Raw genomic sequence first — 20,959 nt, forward strand, 5'->3', positions numbered from 1 at the left:
TTTGTTCACTCACTGCATTTTGTTGATAAAAATAAATGATTAACACTTCCATTTTTGAAAGCATTCTTTGTTTACAGCATTTTTCCACACCTGCCTAAAACTTTTGCACAGTACTGTACATTGAGGTGTGTTGTTGTAAATCGACAAAATGTAAAAACGTTCAATGGGTGTAAATAATGGCATTCTCAGACTTCACACCAAAAACTGAACCAAAGTTAGGTTGTTGATCATTGAATGTTGAACGTTAATTTTATAAGTAGTTTTGTGTTACAAACCCCTCCACCTTAATGTGGTGGAGGGGTTTGAGTGCTCGAATGATCCTAGAGGCTATGTTGCCTGGGGCTTAAATGCCCCTGGTAGGGTCTCCCATGGCAAACAGGCTCTAGGTGATGGGTCAGACAAAGAGCGATTCAAGAATCCCTCATGATGACTACAGAATCGAGGCACGTGACGTCGCCCGGTACAGTGGAGCCGGGGTCCCACCCTGGAGCCAGGCCTGGTGGCCGGGTTGCTCCTCGTGGGACCCGGCCGGGTGAAGCCCGAACGAGAGATGCGAGACCATCCCCCAGTGGGCACACCACCTGCAGGGGGAACCGTGAGGGACCGGTGCAAAGAGGATTGGGTGGCGGACGAAGGTGGAGACCTTGGCGGCCCGATCCCTGGATGCTTAGGCTGGCTCTAGGGACGTGGAATGTCACCTCGCTGGGGGGAAGGAGCCTGAGCTGGTGCGGGAGGTCGAAAAATATTGACTAGAAATAGTCGGGCTCGCCTCCACGCACAGCGTTGGCTCTGGAACCCATCTCCTTGAGAGGAGCTGGACTCTCTTCTACTCTGGAGTGGCCCGCAGGGAGAGGCGGTGGGCTGGTGTGGGTTTGCTTGTTGCCCCCCAGCTCAGCCGTCTCGTTTTGGGGTTTACCCCAGTGGATGAGAGGGTCGCATCTCTGCGCCTTCGGGTTGGGGATAGGTCTCTATCATTTTGGCCTACGGGCTGAGTGGCCTGTCGGGGGTGCTGGATAGTGCCTCTCCTGGGGACTCCATTATTCTGCTGGGGGACTTCAACGCCCACGTGGGAAACGACAGTGACACCCGGAGAGGCGTGATTGGGAGGAATGGCCTCCCCGATCTGAATCCAAGCGGTGTTTTGTTATTGGACTTCTGTGCTAGTCACGAATTGTCCATAATGAACACCATGTTCAAACATAAGGGTGTCCATCAGTGCACTTGGCACCAGGATACCCTAGGCAAGAGGTCAAAGATCGACTTTGTTGTCGTATCATCAGACCTTCGGCCGCATGTTTTGGACACTCGGGTGAAGAGAGGGGCTGAGCTGTCCACTGATCACCACCTGGTGGTGAGTTGGATCCACTGGAGGAGGAGAAAGCCGGACAGACTTGGCAGGCCCAAGTGCATAGTGAGGGTCTGCTGGGAACGTCTGGCAGAGCCCTCGGCCAGGGATGTATTCAACTCTCACCTCCGGGAGAGCTTCGACCAGATTCCGAGGGATGTTGGAGACATGGACCATGTTCTCCACATCTATTGTCGATGCTGCTGCCCGTAGCTGCGGCCGTAAGGTCTGCGGTGCCTGTCGCGGCAGCAATCCCCGAACCCAGTGGTGGACACACCGTGGGGCCAAGCGTGCCGCGGCCTGGGCGGTGGCAGAGGCAAAAACTCGGACCTGGGAGGAGTTCGGTGAGGCCATGGAGAAGGACTACCGGTTGGCCCCGAAGCGATTCTGGCAAACCGTCAGCGCCTCAGGAGGGGGAAGCAGTGCTTCGCCAACACTGTTTACAGTGGGGGTGGGGAGCTGCTGACCTCGACTGGGGACATTATCGGCCGGTGGAAGGAGTACTTCGAGGATCTCCCCAATCCTGCCATCACACATTCCGTGGTGGAAACAGGGGCTGGGGACTCGGGGTTGGACTCTTTCATCACCCAGGCTGAAGTCACCGAGGTGGTTAAAAAGCTCCGCGGTGGCAAGGCTTCGGGGTTGGATGAGATCCGCCCTGAGTACCTTAAGTCTTTGGATGTGTGTGCTTGATGGTTGACACGCCCTACGGACATCTGCGTGGGGACGGGGACAGTGCCTTTGGATTGGCAGACTGGGGTGGTGGTCCCCCTTCATAAGAAGGGTGACTGGAGGATGTGTTCCAACTAGAGGGGGATCACACTCCTCAGCCTCCCTGATAAGGCCTACGCCAGGGTATTGGAGAGGAGAGTCCGGCCGATAGTCGAACCCCGGCTTCAGGAGGAGCAGTGTGGTTTTCGTCCCGGCCGTGGGACACTGGACCAGCTCTATACCCTCTACAGGGTACTCGAGGGTTCATGGGAGTTTGCCCAACCGGTCCACATGTGTTTTGTGTACCTGGAGAAAGCATTCGACTGTGTCCCTCGTGATGCCCTGTGGGGGCTGCTCCAGGAGTATGGAATCGGTGGCTCTTTACTAGGGGCCATCCGGTCTCTGTACAAGCGGAGCAGGAGTTTGGTTCGCATTGCCGGCACTAAGTCGGACCTGTTCCCGGTGCATGTTGGACTCCGGCAGGGCTGCCCTTTGTCATCGGTCCTGTTCATAACTTTTATGGACAGGATTTCTAGGTGCAGCCAAGGGCCGGAGGGGTCTGGTTTGGGGACCAGAGGATTTAGTCTCTTCTTTTTGCAGATGACGTGGTCCTGCTGGCCCCATCTAGCCAAGACCTACAGCATGCACTGGGGCGGTTCGCAGCCGAGTGTGAAGCGGCTGGGATGAAGATCAGCTCCTCCAAGTCCGAGGCCATGGTTCTCGACCGGAAAAGGGTGGCTTGTCCTCTTCAGGTTGAAGGGGAGTTCCTGCCTCAAGTGGAGGAGTTTAAGTATCTCGGGGTCTTGTTCACGAGTGAGGGAAGAATGGAGCGGGAGATCGACAGACGGATCGGTGCAGCTGCCGCAGCAATGGGGGCGCTCTGCCGGTTCGTTGTGGTGAAGAGAGAGCTGAGCCGAAAAGCGAAGCTCTCAATTTACCGGTCGGTCTACGTTCCTACCCTCATCTATGGCCATGAACTTTCATGACCGAAAGAACGAGATCCCGGATACAAGCGGCTGAAATGAGCTTCCTCCGTAGGGTGGCCGGGCACTCCCTTAGAGATATGGTGAGGAGCTCGGCCATCCGGGAGGGGCTCGGAGTAGAGCTGCTGCTTCTCAACATCGAGAGGAGCCAGTTGAGGTGGCTCGGGCATCTATAGCGGATGCCTCCTGGACACCTTCCTCGGGAGGTGTTCCAGGCACGTCCCACCGGGAGGAGGCCCAGGGCACGCTGGAGAGACTATGTCTCTCGGCTGGCCTGGGAACGACTTGGGCTCCCCCCGGAGGAGCTGGAGGAGGTGTCTGGGGAGAGGGACGTCTGGGCGTCTCTGCTGAGTCTGCTGTCCCCGCGATCCGGTCCCGGATAAAGCGGAAGACGACGAGTACAAGTACAAGTACAAGTTTCTTTTTTCTTTTCAGTATCCTGTATGCAGACATTGTTGGCTTCACTCGTTTGGCCAGTGACTGTTCTCCTAAGGACCTTGTACATATGCTCAACGAACTGTTTGGGAAGTTCGACCAAATTGCTAAGGTGAGCTCAAACATTTTTATTATTTCAGACATAAATTGACAAACCTTAAAGAGATCAACTTTTGGCTCAGTGTTTTTTGTTTTAATTTTTGTTTGGAACATCGACAGTACATATTAATTTATATTCCACAGATGCAAAGTTCTAGAAAGAAAGAAAGAAAGAAAGAAAGATTTTTTTTGATTTTTAAAAACTCATTTATTCACTCAGTGATAATCCCAAAAAAAACATTCATCTCAGATCAACACATTAATAAATAAAAGTTCATCATAATTTAAAATAAACAAAGTACCTTCACAATCCCAAATATTTTTGAAAACATCCAACTTATCCATTTTGAAATAGTATTTATATTCTAACATCACCCTTGCTCTAACCATACTCTTGAAAAGCTTTACACAATTAGTATTTTGCTCATTATCAAGCTTAAATTTCCTACTCAAAAAAATTGCCAACTTTGCTTGACCAAGGAAAAAATTCAACAGCCTTCCTTTTTTCTTCTTTCTTTTGTTATATGAAAAACCAAAAATAAAAGACTGCTCTGTAAAACCTTCTCCAAAAAATTTCCAAATGTCACTAAGAAGTATGAATAAATCCATTATTCGAAAAAATTGTTTCTCTTAACGAACAAAAAGGACATTTATCTGAAACAACAGGATTAATAATGGAAACAAAAGCATTAACTGCAACAATACCATGTAAAATTCTCCACTGTAAATCACCAGCATTTTTAGTCAATGGTGGCTTATAAAGTAACCCCCAAAGCGGTTTCACATCAGGATCAACTTTAAAATAATCTCTCCAAAGAGTATCTTTTTTATCTTTTAACTTAACCTTATTTAAAGCCTTAACACATCTTTTATATAGTATTTTCCCATTCACAGAATCTAGTGGTGTCCATAAATTTTTTTCCTTCTCTAAAAAAGGACCAGAACATTCAAAATCCTTCAGCTGCGGCTTAATGCACAATTTTAAGAAAGTCTGTTTCATCAGGTGTTAAAAAACCATTGAACCATCCATTTATTAGTCTTTTATCGTCTTCAGATAAAACTTGCTTGATATTTTTCAGCATCATAACTACAATCCGGATATACCTCCATTCTTCTTGCCAAGGAGACAACATCTTCCATTTCAGCTCCAACAAGTTCAAGCAAATGTCTTAGAGTAGTAACTCTCTTTTTAATCAACAGTTACGAAATCATTGCCATATCGTCCCAAGATGAACCTAAACGAGGTCCCTTGAGGATAGGTTCTAATAATAGCCAATGCAAAGAAGTAGATGTCCCAAGTCTCTTTGTTTCCATCAGCCTCCAGGTTTTCAAGACACTAACATAAAAATACTATACCTTGAGAAATCAAAAATAAACAAATTTTTTCCAAAACCCAAATTACCAACTTTTGAGAAAAAATAGGTTTGGAGGAGGTTCCAAAACAGCAAACGATGCCATAAAGATGAAGCAACAAGATTGTTAATAATAAGTGTACGACCTCTATAAGACATTCGTGGTAAAAGCCAATGCCATTTCTTCAACCTACCCTCCATTAGTTCAATAAAACCTTCCCAATTTTTCATAAGCTCCATGTGATCTCCCAAATAAACACCCAAATATTTAAAACCATTTTTAACCCACTTTAAATCATCAGGTGATTTAGGTCCCTCTTTTAGCCACTTACCTACTAACAAAGCTTTACTCTTACTCCAATTTACCTTAGATGAAGAAATTCTACCAAAATATTCAATAATTTCTATTGAAGTAAGAACATCTGACTCTTCTTTAACAGCCACAATAATATCATCAGCATATGCAGAAAGTTGAAAAGGCAAACTAATTCCATTTATTTTTACACCTTGTAACATTTTTCTAATCTGACATAATAAAGGTTCAATACTTAAAGAATACAACATTCCTGGCATTGCACAACATTGTCGGATACCTCTCTTTACATTAAAAGGGGCACTTAAACCACCATTGACCTTCAACACACTTTCAATGTAACAATAGAGGGTTTTAATCATGGCAATGAAACCAGAGGAGTAACCAAAAGCCTTCAACGTATTCCAGAGATATTGGTGCTCCACCCGATCAAATGCCTTTTCTTGGTCAAGAGAAATCAGACCAAAGTTCATGTCTAATAAATTAGAGATGTCCAAATAACCTCGAATTATTGATATATTATCTCTTATTGATCTGCCAGGGATACAATAAGACTGATCAACATGTATAACTTGATCAATCGCTTTTCTCAATCTGCATGCCAAAACCTTGGAGAAGATCTTATAATCAGTGCATAGTAAACTGACAGGTCTCCAGTTTTTTATTTCATAAAGATCCCCTTTCTTAGGAAGAATGAGCACAGCTCTACAATAGCTAAGGGGTAGCTTTCCCTTTGATACACTGTCATTGAGGACTTCCAACAGATCTTCAGCCAACACAGACCAACATGATTTATAAAATTCCACAGGCAAGCCATCTATTCCTGGAGCTTTACCATTTTCCATGCTCAAAAGTGCTTCCTGCAATTCTTGCAAGGTTAAAACATGCTCCAAAATAGTGTTATCTGGCTCTGAAACCTATAACAAATTATTAAGAACCTTTTCAGTCATCAAAGAGTCATCTTTAAACTCACTGATATACAGCTTTGAAAAAAAGTCTACAGTTCTTTTCCGCAATTCAGTGAGTTCTGTCAACTCTTTTCCATCTTCTGATCGAATACAATGAATGAGACGATTTTGTCCATTTTTCTTCTCCAAATTAAAGAACAACTTAGAGGGAGCATCCATTTCAGAGATATTCTGAAAACGTGAACGTACCAGAGCTCCCTGTGCTCTAATCCCAAGCAGATCAGCCAATGCAATTTTTTTTCTTGAGTGCCTGAATATGGCCTCGATTTCCTGTGGACTCATGAAAATTCTGAAGATCCATAATACCAGTCTCTAATTCTGCAATAGATTTAACCATTTCTCTTGTAACATTGTGTGTGTATTGAATACAAAATTGCTGAATTTTTATTTTACCAATATCCCACCACTGCTGCACAGACGTAAACTCCGATTTTTTGGTTCTCCATTGCTTCCAAAAAAAAGAAAATCCGTTTTTAAAACAACCATTTAATAATTTAATAGAACAGTATCAAGTGTCCGTATGCACTCTTAGGTCTTAATCTATTAATAAACACATTTACTGTAACCAAATATTGATCAGAAAAACCCACCGAACACAAAGTGCATGATATAACTATTTGTAAATAGTGACCATAACAGTAAAACCTGTCTAATCTTGCTAAAGAAATATAATTATCTTTACAATGAGTCCATGAATATTGCCTTGTTTTTCCATGTTTGGAACACCACACATCAACTAAATCATAAGTCTCAATAATACGTTTCAATATCCTCCTCGAATTTATATGTGGTTCCAAATTATTCCTATCCAAATTATCAACGGTACAATTAAAATCACCTCCTAAAATCAGGTAATCTGTTGACACACAACTTAACAACGTATTTGCCAATTTTTCTAAAAAAACACATCGTTCACGTGAAGTCACAGGAGCATACACATTCAATAAAGTTAACTTTATATTTTCATATTTAACAATAACTTTTATCAATCTTCCAGATACAATATCTTCAAATTCAATTGAAACTGGAAGAAAATTTCTAGAGAAAAGAACTGCTACTCCTGCACTCTGTGAAGTTTTATGACTCAGAACAAGATTCCCATCCCATTCTTTCTTCCAGTCAACTTCATTATCAACACTACTATGAGTTTCTTGAGCAAAAGCTATGTCAATACCTTTAGACTTTAAAAGTTCATAATATACAGTCCTTTTTTTTATATCCCTTGCACCATTAAGGTTCAAAGATGAGATTTTAAAACTACTCATAACCACACAAAAAAAGAACCAGAAAAAAAAGAAAATACAGCATCTTATCGGCTGTTTTTGAACTTTCAGAAAATAATTTAATCAGAGCTCTGATTTTCTGCATCAGTTTTCGAAGTCTATATATTTCAGTGTCTTTTAAGCCATCAGAAGTCCTTTGTCTCATTAACCATTTAACTGAATCAACAAAAAGTTTTCTATTAGGGAAAAAATCATCTATTGCCACATCTCGTTTTCCTTTGGTTACTTCCAAAAAACGTCTAATCTGGTCTATACTATATCCATTGGTTCTCTGGCCATCATGAATAGAGGAGTCAGAAGACTCTGTCACTATCAGAGTCAGTTAAAGCATCGGACTCACTCTCTTCTCCACCCTTTTCTTTCACCTGCATCTTTTTAGGTTTTGCCCCTTTAAATTCTTTAGGTTTTCTTTTAGCGTTTGGTACCTTAAAAACACTTTCATCATCCCTGATCAGGTCTCCTCCATTGTGAACTGATTCATCAACATCAATTCCCTTCCCTGTTGAACTCCTTCTGTAGACGTTTGACTTAATTCCTCACACACTTCAGCAGAATTAGAGGCAACCTCAATGCTTTCCTGATTGCGAAGTTCTCTTTGTTCTCCTGCATTAACTGTTGGAACTCTTTTCCTTTCGCTGCCTGGTGAACCTCCTTCCCCTTCATTAACTGCTGAAGCTTCAGCCACATCTGATGTCCCTTCCCCTGCATTTTCATTAACCTGAACAAACTATGCCTCTTTTTGAACCTTCTCAGGGCAATTACGGACTGAATGCCCTTCCTGTTTACATCCAAAGCACCTCGTGGTTTCTGTTGATGCAAAAATAGTATAATCAAATCCATCAACCTTAAATTTCATTACCATATTCAGCTCCTCATTATAATTTTTTAGAATCATAAACACTTGTCTTCTAAAAGAAACAACGTGTTTCAACTTCGCTGATTTACAACCAGATGGGAGCATTTTTATTGCTGACACAATCTGACCATGACGTGACAATTCCTTCAGCAACACATCATCACTAATAAAAGGAGGCAGATTAGACAGGATGATCCTTTTTGCTGGGTTCATTAGAGGGAATACAGTAGTTTGCGTATTTTTCAATACAATTCCCCTCTCAACTACGCTATTCACCTTGTCAATAGAGTCCAGAAACATAACCACTGCATTATTCATCCTAGACGCTGCCTTCACGCTTTCACAACCGACAATTTCCCCAACAGCTAAACCACACTCCTCAACCGAAAAATCCACGCCAACTGGTATTTTAATACCATGCCGACGGGAAAGGCTCCGAAAGCCATCAGAACCATATTTCCTTCCGGCCAACACACCCAGCTAAAAGCTCGGTGCTGCCGAAGAAAATATGAAAGAAACACCAGAAAAACAAGACCGTGTTGAAAAATAGGAAAAGTGAATCACCACTGTAAAAAGTGAATTGTAAACCTTCAGAAAACCTCACACTTGTTCTCCTCTCCACACATGCAGCAGACGCTCACGCACGCGCACGCGAAAGAAAGAAAGAAAGAAAGAAAGAATGAATGAGCTTTAAAACATTGTAGCTCTTGGCTGCTATGATCTAATGATTACATTAATTCAGTTTGGGATAATGTAGGTCCACAGAACAGCAGGAATTAAGATCTGAAAAGAAAGGATGTTTTGCACAGAACATTACTGAACTGAGCAATGCCATGTTTCGATGCCGCTTTTGATCTCTTTTTAGTTGCATGGTTTCATGACAATGTCTTGGGGTGACTCTCTTAATGTTTACAGGAAAATGAATGCATGAGAATCAAGATCCTGGGAGACTGCTACTACTGTGTGTCGGGCCTGCCAGTATCACTGCCGAAGCATGCTAAGAACTGTGTTAAAATGGGCCTGGACATGTGTGAAGCAATCAAGTGAGTTTACCAATCATCACCTATTACCTGCTGAATGTATTAGCATTAAGACATGCTAATTAGTAAGTATATAGTACATTTCAGACTGTACCCATGGGCCTTTTCATGGTGTATTAAAGATTTTAAATGTTATAGTTTCAAAACAAGCAGCATTTTCAATCACATTGTTCCTATTGTTTAAATTCCTTTCAATGGGAGTACACTAAAATTGTCAGAGTGATCGGATTTTTCTTCAGCTGTAAGGTATAGAGTAATGCAGCGCTGCCCCTCCCCCACCTGTTGGTGCACCCTGTCATCAGCTGAGTGAAAGAATACAATTACACATTTTCCGCTCTTGCAAGCAATACAAAAACCTAGCAGAACAGATAGTCCAACTTATTACCCAGTTAAATTACATTTAGTGGATGCTTATACTATATTTATGCCTTACTCTATGTATCAAAGTCAGTATAAACTAAAAAATAATTGCTTTTAATTGCATCATTTTACCATAAATACCAATATGTTCTTTTACTTTTTTGCATTTTCGGAATACATGTTGCTTGTTGAAGTGAAATGACAAAACCATAACCTGCAACAAAAAGGTTAAAATAAGATAAGACTTTTATTCATGAACTGTTATTCATAAAATGTACAGAAAATTTATATTTCTATTTAGTATCTGCCATAAAAAAGACCTTATAAATACATTCTAAAAATGCATAAATCACATAGCCAAAATAACTAATCTTACATACAGAGCATGCATATATCCGCTAAATATATGCATATGTATGCACACAGATCCATTCACTGATAAAACAAATACATGCATCAATCTCTTGACATGTATAATCTTGTCAGACAAACAGCAAGGTTTCACACAACGACGTATAGAAGGGACAGTAAACTAAACATCAATGCCACTCTGTTATTGTTGCTTTGTAGGACTATGTTGGCAGAAATACTCTATCTGTACTCTAGTAATGCTGACCCTTTAATGTTACTGGAAATCTTCTTTAGGCAGGTACGGGAAGCCACTGGAGTAGATATCAACATGAGAGTGGGTGTTCACTCAGGCAACGTGCTTTGCGGTGTGATCGGCCTCAGAAAGTGGCAGTTTGACGTATGGTCACATGATGTCACCTTGGCCAATCATATGGAGTCAGGAGGCCTCCCAGGGTGAGTAGTTCTACTTTCAACTCTCTATATACTGAATAACCCTGATATTTATTCATATTTAAGGAACTTACACTGGCTTTTTTTTATACTTGCCTTATAAAACATATTAAAAACCCAGATGCACTGATCAGGCTTACTAATATCTGGTCTTTAAGGACTACAACACATAAAAAAGTGCTGAAATGTTCCTTGATAAGGGCAGTAGTTTTGAATCCAACAAGATTATCCCCATTTATGCATCAAAGTATGCTTTATGTCCTTTATCCCCTCATTTTAACAAAACTCAAAAAAGCACATGTACACTTACAGTAATATTTTCTCTAGTTCTCGGCAATGTCCTATTTAGAAGTGATATCAATCTAATTTGTATTTGTGCACTGAATGATACCGATATGTTGACCTAAATCTTAGATACATGCATAAATAACATACATAAATGTGATTCCACCGTTCCACAAACAAAAGCCTTAAACAGTACCCTCCTATTTGGTGTTATTATGAAATTCATAAGACCAGGATTTATTTCTAGATTGAATTACATTCTGTACTGATTAAAATGAGGATTAATAAAACTAAGTGACCCAAAACATGTTTTTTTTTTTTTTTTGGTCTTTTTCCATTCAGCCGTGTCCATATCACAGAGGCAACTCTGAAGCACCTCAACAAGGCCTATGAAGTTGAAGAGGGCAATGGCCACCTCAGAGACCCTTACCTCAATGAACTCAATATCAAGACTTACCTAGTCATTGATCCAAGGGTATGTTCACTGCCAAGCTTACTTAAAACAGGCCCTTTAGGAATGATAGTGAAATGATAGTCAAAACAGTGCTTTGCACAAGGACTCATATCCCTTGAATGTTTTTACATTTTGCCAAATAAAAACCACAAATTTCAATGTATGTTATTGTGATTTTATGTGATAGACCAACAGAAATCAATTGCATAATTGTGAAGTGGAAAGAAAATGATTAATGGTTTTTCTCATTTTTTACAAATTAAAATCTGAAAAGTGTTGCATACATTTGTTTTTGGGCACCTCAGTTAAACTTTGTAGAACCATTCATTGCAATTCTAACTACAGTTTTTTTTGGGCGTACGTCTCTACCAGGCCACACCTTCACTTATTTATTTTTAACATATGAATAAGCTTTGATCTAAACCATTGCATTGTAGCTCTGGATGTAGGTTTAGTGTTGTTATCCTGCCGGAAGGTCTCAAAGTCTCTTGAGTCCTTTAACAGGTTTTCTTCCAAGATGCACTTGTCTGTAGCTCCATCCATCTTCAAATCAACTTTGACCATATTTTTTGTTACTGCAAAAAAAAAGATAAACATCCCCACAGTATGATGCTGCCAAAACCATGTTTCATTGTGGGGATAGCGTGTTCAGAAGGATGTGCAGTTAGTGTTCTGCCACAGATCATGTTTTGCGTGTAAGGCAAAGACTTTAATGTTGGGCTCATCTGGCCAAAAGACCTTCTTCCAGGCGTTTGCTGTGTCCCCTCCATGGCTACCGGAAACCTGCAAACTGAACTTTCATGTCATTCTTCCACAAAGGCCAGATTTGCCACCTGAGCTCTAGATCTCCTTCAGAGTTACCACGGGCCAATTGCTATTTTTTTTTTTTTTTTGTCTACTTCTTTGATTAATGCTAAATCCTTGCCCAACTTCTTAGTTGAGGTTGACTGCCATGTCTTGGTAAGTTTGCAGTTGTCCCATACTTTTTCAGAGGGTGGCTTGAATAGTGCCCTGTGTGATCCAAAGCTTGCGGTAATTGTTTAAAAACCTAGCTCTACTTTAAACTTCTAAAAAACTTTTCTCCCTTACCTGTCTGCTGTGTTCCTTGGTCTTCATGATGCTGTTTGTTCATAAATGTTCTCCAACACAACTCTGAGGCTTTCACAGAACAGCGGCAATAATATTAAGATGAAATCACACACAGGTGAACTCTATTTAGGAATTAGATGAAGACAAATGCACTCCTCATATTTCAGAGTTTTATATTAAAAAATGTTGAAAACTAATCATTATTTTCCATCAGTTATGCACTAATTTGTGTTATTTTATTACATAAATTTCTAATAGAATACATTGAAGTTTGTGGTTGTAATGTGAAACATTGTGAAACCAAAGAAAGTGTACAAAACCTTTCTAAGGTCCTGTAAATAAGCATTTAAAATACATTGGTTATGTAGTTTAAGGGCTTAGGTGGTTGATTTCAACTAGTTGTCCTTTAAAGGAGCTGTCGTTAGTGTTTCCTACACAACAAAGCCTTTTATTTTTTAGTTTTAGAATTAAAGGAAAATCTCTGTGATTTTATATAACACATACATCATATAACACATACATTAAAATCAAAATAACCTTTGTGCATATTTGTATGTGAAGTCGAAAGATCCATCTCTGAGCACTCGGAGCACTGCTAAACCCAGAGTGAATGACGGGCTGAAGATGAGGGCGTCGGTCCGTATGACCCGTTACCTTGAATCCTGGGGGGCCGTCAAACCTTTTGCCCACCTGCAGAGCCGGGAGGGCTTTACGTCTGACAACATTGTTACTGGAAAGTCGCGGTTCAAGGTAAGCAGACTGGGATTTCTACCATTGTTTAATTAGAGCATTCTTTCTATTGTTAAGAAAAATGTAATCATATTTAATAATTGAAGTAAATGCTGAACAGATTTGTCTTTTTCTGCTTGATTTACATTTGTTTTAGAGAACAGTTAAACTATTCCAAATTATTCCGAAGTGACATGCTTGAATTTTGCTGGGTATGTCCTTCAACACTTACATTATCTTAATTCTGTTCCCGTCATCTTCAGGACATTCCTTTGCGACCACCCTCTACCAAACATGATAGGTAAGGAAAGACTAAGAATTTGTTATGTGTAAAGCAATTGAAAAAGAAATGATGTATAAACTGAACTTTTCCCACAGACTCACTGAGCAGAAAGACAGCCTGGTTATCCTGTAGTATTTTGATGGGGATGCTACAGAACAGAGTCATACTTACCAGCAACATTCTTGTCATTCCTGTCTTTTTAGTGTGTATTTTCATTTCAGTAACTATATTACCAAATTCTGCACAAAGAGTTGCCACAATTACCATATTCCTGTAGTCACTATATTATTGAAACCTTTAAAATGCACACACCCATGATGACATTCCACATTTTTGAGATTGAAAAACTGAGACCATGATAAATCATTTTCAGACTTTGTCCACCTTTAATGTGACATTTTTCCATTAGAAAATAAACAAATCTATTGGGGGGAGAAAATAAAAAAGGTGAAATAGCCTGCTTAAACTACTCGTACTTGTACTCGTCGTCTTCCGCTTATCCGGGACCGGGTGGCGGGGGCAGCAGACTAAGCAGAGACACCCAGACGTCCCTCTCTCCAGACACCTCCTCCAGTTCCTCCAGGGGGAGCCCAAGACGTTCCCAGGCCAGCCGAGAGACATAGTCCCTCCAGCGTGTCCTGGGCCGTTCCCTGGGCCTCCTCCCGGTGGGACGTGCCTGGAACAACTCCCGAGGAAGGCGTCCAGGAGGCATCCGGTGTAGACGCCCGAGCCACCTCAACTGGCTCCTCTCGATGTGGAGGAGCAGCGGCTCTACTCCGAGCCCCTCCTGGATGGCCGAGCTCCTCCCTCTATCTCTAAGGGAGTGCCCGGCCACCCTACGGAGGAAGCTCATTTCAGCCGCTTGTATCCGGGATCTCGTTCTTTCGGTCATGACCCAAAGTTCATGGCCATAGGTCAGGGTAGGAACGTAGACCGACCGGTAAATTGAGAGCTTTGCTTTTTGGCTTAGCTCTCTCTTCACCACAACGGACCGGCACAGCGCCCCCATTACTGTGGCAGCCGCACCGATCCGTCTGTCGATCTCCCGCTCATTTCTTCCCTCACTTGTGAACAAGACCCCGAGATACTTAAACTCCTCCACTTGAGACAGGAACTCCCCTCCAACCTGAAGAGGACAAGCCACCCTTTTCTGGTCGAGTACCATGGCCTCGGACGTGGAGGAGCCGCATCCCAGCCGCTTCACACTCGGCTGCGAACCGCCACAGCGCATGCTGTGGGTCTTGGCTAGAGGGGGCCAGCAGGACCACGTCATCCGCAAAAAGAAGAGACGAAATCCACTGGTCCCCAAACCAGACCCCCTCCGGCCCTTGGCTGCGTCTAGAAATCCTGTCCATAAAAGTTATGAACAGGACCGGTGACAAAGGGCAGCCCTGCTGGAGTCCAACATGCACCGGGAACAGGTCCGACTTAGTGCCGGCAATGCGGACCAAACTCCTGCTCCGCTCGTACAGGGACCGGATGGCCCCTAATAAAGGGCCCCCGATTCCATACTCCTGGAGCACCCCCCACAGGGCATCACGAGGGACACAGTCGAATGCCTTCTCCAGGTCCACAAAACACATGTGAACCGGTTGGGCAAACTCCCAGGAACCCTCGAGCACCCTGTAGAGGGTATAGAGCTGGTCCAGTGTTCCACGGCCGGGACGAAAACCACACTGCTCCTCCTGAAGTCGACGTTCGACTATCGGTTGGACTCTCCTCTCCAATACCCTGGTGTAGGCCTTACCAGGGAGGCTGAGGAGTGTGATCCCCCTGTAGTTGGAACACACCCTCCGGTCCCTCTTCTTATGAAGGGGGACCACCACCCCAGTCTGCCAGTCCAGAGGCACTGTCCCCGACCGCCACGCAATGTTGAAGAGGCGTGTCAACCATGACAGCCCTACAACATCCAGAGACTTGAGGTACTCAGGGCGGATCTCATCCACCCCCGAAGCCTTGCCACCGCGGAGCTTTTAAACCACCTCGGTGACTTCAGCCTGGGTGATGAAAGAGTCCAACCCCGAGTCCCCACCCTCTGTTTCCACCACGGAATGCGTAATGGCAGGATTGAGGAGATCCTCGAAGTACTCCTTCCACCGCCCGATAATGTCCTCAGTCGAGGTCAGCAGTCTCCCGCCCCCACTATAAACAGTGTTGGCGAAGCACTGCTTCCCCCTCCTGAGGCGCCGGACGGTGGTGATCAGTGGACAGCTCAGCCCCTCTCTTCACCCGAGTGTCCAAAACATGTGGCCGAAGGTCTGATGATACGACAACAAAGTCGATCATCGACCTCCTGCCTAGGGTGTCCTGGTGCCAAGTGCACTGATGGACACCCTTATGTTTGAACATGGTGTTCGTTATGGACAATCCGTGACTAGCACAGAAGTCCAATAACAAAACACCACTCGGATTCAGATCGGGGAGGCCATTCCTCCCGATCACGCCTCTCCAGGTGTCACTGTCGTTTAAGTCCCCCAGCAGAATAATGGAGTCCCCGGGAGGGGCACTATCCAGCACCCCCGACAGGGACGCCAAGAACGCTCTGCACTACATCCGGGGATCGGGCCGCTGAGGTCTCCACCTTCGTCCGCCACCCAATCTTCTTTGCACCGGTCCCTCACGGTTCCCCCTGCAGATGGTGGGCCCACTGGGGGATGGTCTCGCGTTTCTTGTTCGGGCTTGGCCCGGCCGGGTCCCACGAGGAGCAACCCGGCCACCAGGCGCTCTCCGACGAGTCCCGACCCCAGGCTTGGCTCCAGGGTGGGACCCCGGCTCCGCCGTACCGGGCGACGTCACGTGCCTCGATATTTTGTTCTTCATGAGGGATTCTTGAACCACTCTTTGTCTGACCCATCACCTAGAGCCTGTTTGCCATGGGAGACCCTACCAGGGGCATTTAGGCCCTAGACAACATAGCCTCTAGGATCATTTGAGCACTCAAACCCCTCCACCACGTTAAGGTGGCTTAAACTAATGCTTTGTTTAAAGCACCCTTTGATATAATATCAGCCTTCAGTCTTCTTTAGTAGGAATCTTCAGTCTTGAAACCCTACTTCTAAGTACAGACATAAGGATGAAAAGGGAGATTGCTGCCACATGTACAACGCAAGCAACAGTATTACTGTGGGCCTATTGATAGCTTCCCTGATTAGATTCTGTCTTAAGTTTACATCAATTATTGTCACCGTGGTCCCATAATTTCTCCATCTAATGGTGATCGTCTTTACTGTACCATCCAAACGCATACCTGTATACATACATGCAGCATTGTATCAGGGTGAAAAACTAACACTTCACATCACCCTGAACACACCTTTCCTATGGTGAAACATGGTGATGGCAGCATCATTCTGTTGGGATGCTGTCCTTCAGAAGAATGAGGGAGGATGGCCAGACTGGATGATGCATGGAAATAAATACAGGGCAATCCAGGATGAGTCTTCCCCAGATTGGGCAGAGGTTAAACCCCAAACATGCATTCAGAGCTACAACAGAATGGTTTAGATCAAGGGTGTCCAAAGTGTCCTTAAAATAACTTTGGTTTAGATCAAAGCATGTTCATATGTTAGAATGGCCCAGTCAAAGGTCAGCCCGAAATTTAATTGAGAATTCTGGGCGAGACTTGAAATTGATGCTGACAAGTACTCTTCAATTCACATTGATTGAGGTAGAGTTGTTTTGCAAGGAAGAAAGGGCATACTGCAAAGCTGGTAGATATAATCCAAAAGATTTGCATCTGCAATTGCAGCACAATGCAAACGATTGACTCAAGAGAGCTGAATTTGAGGTAAGCCCATTCACTTAACTATTTGATGTGTAAACAAGACCAGCTTATAGAAAGAAAAAAGAAAAAATACCCACCTACAGTGTTCAAAGTTTATGTAGAGAATTGGTTAAATTACCCAGGTTTATTCCATCCATGTTAACAAAAGTTGCAAGTACTAATTGATACCATCAGGGCCAAGTGTCACCAAATTTTAGCAAGTTTAAGCATGTAGTCTATGGATTTACATAGGGGGACTTTACTCTGTCTAATACAGGGGTAGTGTTGTCATTAGTATTAAACCTCTTAAGAACATCATTAAAAGGGAATGTATTTGTTCTCTTTAATTATTAAACAAGCATCAGTATAAATGATGTTATTGCTTGGAAGAGATCAGACTAGGTTGAAGGTGGATGTAGGTTATTGCATTGTCTGTTGTTTTGACATAACACATCACTGTCTGGCATTCTTCTGTGTCTCTGCTATGCTTTCAGACTTGTATTGCTCTATCAGACCATCTCTGATACTTACCTATTGTGAATTTACTGACATGTCAGGGTGTTTTGCGCAGTTCTTATAGGTTTACACTTAAATACTAAAGTTAGCAGATATCTGCGTGTTAAAAGTGGTCATAGCCAGATGTTACCACTGAGAAGTGCAAATAGTTATGATTCGCAGTTTGTAAAATGTAAGGTTTTTCCTTATTTTTACATACAGAATTCACATCTCTTCTCACATCTTTCATTTGCTTATGTAAACCTCACAGCCAGCTTGCCAAGGTCTTGAGGGCTGCCCACACAAAGCACAATAAATGTGTTGATTGTTGTAAGAAATGACTTGAGTGGACATAGTCAGTTCACAGCATCACTATGTGAACGATACTGTAACAATGAAAACCTTTAAGCTTTGCCTTGTTCCTAAGTAGTGCAGGGGTGATGATAATTCAGGATTTGTCCTTATCAAAACTGTTTCACAAAAGGTGATGGAACTGTCAAATTAGTTGGTCTCAATCAAGAAATGAAATCAATAAAGTACTGTAGCTGCTACTAAGTAAATCTATGTGTAACAGAAAGCGATTCCTTCCATCAAAGCATTGACTATTGGATTATTGTCATATATAAAAATGTATTCTCTTTGCCACTTGCAGTTAGGAAACTTATAAATGTTTAAAGTCTAGCTATACATAAAAACCTGGGCAGTGTGGGCTTTAGTAATGTGTTAAAGTAAATTTTTTAGATCATGAAACAAACTTTAATATCATTCTTCCATATTTTCTATATTCTTGAACAATGGCTCTCACTGTGGTTTGCCTGTGTCAAAAACCCTCAGATATGTAAAATTCTCACATATGGCCAGGTTGATTGGGAGGGCTTTGTCCTCATTTAGTGAGTAAATGCATTTTCTATTCCCCCTTTTGATATTCGAATCTGAGACATTTAGGTGACAAAAAAGCAAAAACAAAAAAATCTTACTGCACTACAATTGCAAGTGCGTTTCCTAAAGGAGAGGTTTACCTTTAAACATTTGTTTTATTCGAGAAAACGGTAAAAAGATGAGTACCTACTGAATCATGATGACATTACACGGTAGGATTTGTATTTCACTAAAATAGCAGTAAACCCCTTTCACAATGTTCCATATATGCTTATGATGTTTGAAGTTAGGCTGCTTTAAGTAAATAATAATCCAGCATGACATCTCCCTACATGCAAGGCAACGTAAGAGTGTGTGATTCACCAAATTCCGGAGCATAATCACTGCAACATATGCATCACTGCTACAAAATTTTCATAAATGCTACACAAAAGTTACCTTCTCTATGCTGTGCAGACATTCTGCCTGGACCGATGAAGATTTAGTCACCTCACTGTGCCAAATGTTTGAAGTGGCCAACATGGCTGCAAGATTTTTCCTCGACTTACGAGTAATATAACTGCTAATTTAATTTAGCTGCTGGGGATACTAATAAACCATGAACATTGAACTTTCAGCCTAAGATGACCAATTGATCATTAAATAGCAAAAAAAAAAAACAAATCAATTACGTCAGAGCTGAAAGTAACTGCTTTACACCCTAGATCTTATACACACTATACCAGTAAACATATTATATGTTATGAGGCACATGCTAAAAGAATAAAACTGTTCTTCATATCAGAATTAGAATCAGCTTTATTGCCAAGTTCGTACATACAGACAAGGAATTTGACTCCGGTACACTTTGCTCTTTGGTTTTGTTTTTGTATTACAGAATATACAGGGGTTGGACAATGAAACTGAATCACCTGTCATTTTAGGGTGGGAGGTTTCATGGCTAAATTGGACCAGTCTGGTAGCCAGTCTTCATTGATTGCACATTGCACCAGTAAGAGCAGAGTGTGAAGGTTCAATTAGCAGGGTAAGAGCACAGTTTTGCTCAAAATATTGAAATGCACACAACAGTATGGGTGACATACCAGAGTTCAAAAGAGGACAAATTGTTGGTGCACGTCTTGCTGGCGCATCTGTGACCAAGACAGCAAGTCTTTGTGATGTATCAAGAGCCACGGTATCCAGGGTAATGTCAGCATACCACCAAGAAGGACGAACCACATCCAACAGGATTAACTGTGGACGCAAGAGGAAGCTGTCTGAAAGGGATGTTCGGGTGCTAACCCGGATTGTATCCAAAAAACATAAAACCACAGCTGCCCAAATCATGGCAGAATTAAATATACACCTCAACTCTCCTGTTTCCACCAGAACTGTCCGTCGGGAGCTCCACAGGGTCAATATACACGGCCGGGCTGCTATAGCCAAACCTTTGGTCACTCATGCCAATGCCAAACGTCGCTTTCAATGGTGCAAGGAGCGCAAATCTTGGGCTGTGGACAATGTGAAACATGTATTATTCTCTGGTGAGTCCACCTTTACTGTTTTCCCCAAATCCGGGTGGTTACGGTGTGGAGAAGCCCCAAAGAAGCGTACCACCCAGACTGTTGCATGCCCAGAGTGAAGCATGGGGGTGGATCAGTGATGGTTTGGGCTGCCATATCATGGCATTCCCTTGGACCAATACTTGTGCTAGATGGGCGCGTCACTGCCAAGGACTACCGAACCATTCTTGAGGACCATGTGCATCCAATGGTTCAAACATTGTATCCTGAAGGCGGTGCCGTGTATCAGGATGACAATGCACCAATACACACAGCAAGACTGGTGAAAGATTAGTTTGATGAACATGAAAGTGAAGTTGAACATCTCCCATGGCCTGCACAGTCACCAGATCTAAATATTATTGAGCCACTTTAGGGTGTTTTGGAGGAGCGAGTCAGGAAACGTTTTCCTCCACCAGTATCACATAGTGACCTGGCCACTATCCTGCAAGAAGAATGGCTTAAAATCCCTCTGACCACTGTGCAGGACTTGTATATGTCATTCCCAAGATGAATTGACGCTGTATTGGCCGCAAAAGGAGGCCCTACACCATACTAATAAATTATTGTGGTCTAAAACCAGGTGTTTCAGTTTCATTGTCCAACCCCTGTTTATATTTACAATGTACAATATACACATATATAATAAAAAGGTGCATTTGCAACATCTGTATGCTGTTGTTTTGTACTCTATTGAATGTTCAACAGAGAAACAGCCTGGGGGAAGAAACTGTCTCTGTGGCGGCTGGTTTTAGTAAACAGTGCTCTGTAGTGGTGGCCAGAAGGTAAAGCTCTGAACAGTTTATGTGCAGGGTGTGTGGGGTCTGCAGAGATTTTGGCAGCTCTTTTCTTGAGTTTGAGTTTGACTGAAGAGTCCGATGAGGTGTAGTCATTT

General features: G+C 42.8%; 1 protein-coding gene across 4 annotated transcripts in view; it reads left to right on the plus strand.

The window, feature by feature from the left end:
* adcy7 (adenylate cyclase 7) overlaps positions 1-20,959 on the plus strand; it is a 102,362-nt gene that overhangs the window by 66,479 nt on the left and 14,924 nt on the right. For all 4 annotated transcript variants that reach the window (XM_047363457.1, XM_047363459.1, XM_047363458.1 and 1 more), the window contains exons 8-13: positions 3,475-3,586; positions 9,261-9,388; positions 10,391-10,549; positions 11,174-11,306; positions 12,936-13,124; positions 13,367-13,404. In XM_047363457.1, the coding sequence (XP_047219413.1) occupies positions 3,475-3,586; positions 9,261-9,388; positions 10,391-10,549; positions 11,174-11,306; positions 12,936-13,124; positions 13,367-13,404 (759 nt within the window). The remainder of the gene's footprint in view (positions 1-3,474; positions 3,587-9,260; positions 9,389-10,390; positions 10,550-11,173; positions 11,307-12,935; positions 13,125-13,366; positions 13,405-20,959) is intronic.

This window comes from Girardinichthys multiradiatus, chromosome 4, assembly GCF_021462225.1.
Source record: "Girardinichthys multiradiatus isolate DD_20200921_A chromosome 4, DD_fGirMul_XY1, whole genome shotgun sequence".
NCBI classification, from domain to species: Eukaryota; Metazoa; Chordata; class Actinopteri; order Cyprinodontiformes; family Goodeidae; genus Girardinichthys; species Girardinichthys multiradiatus.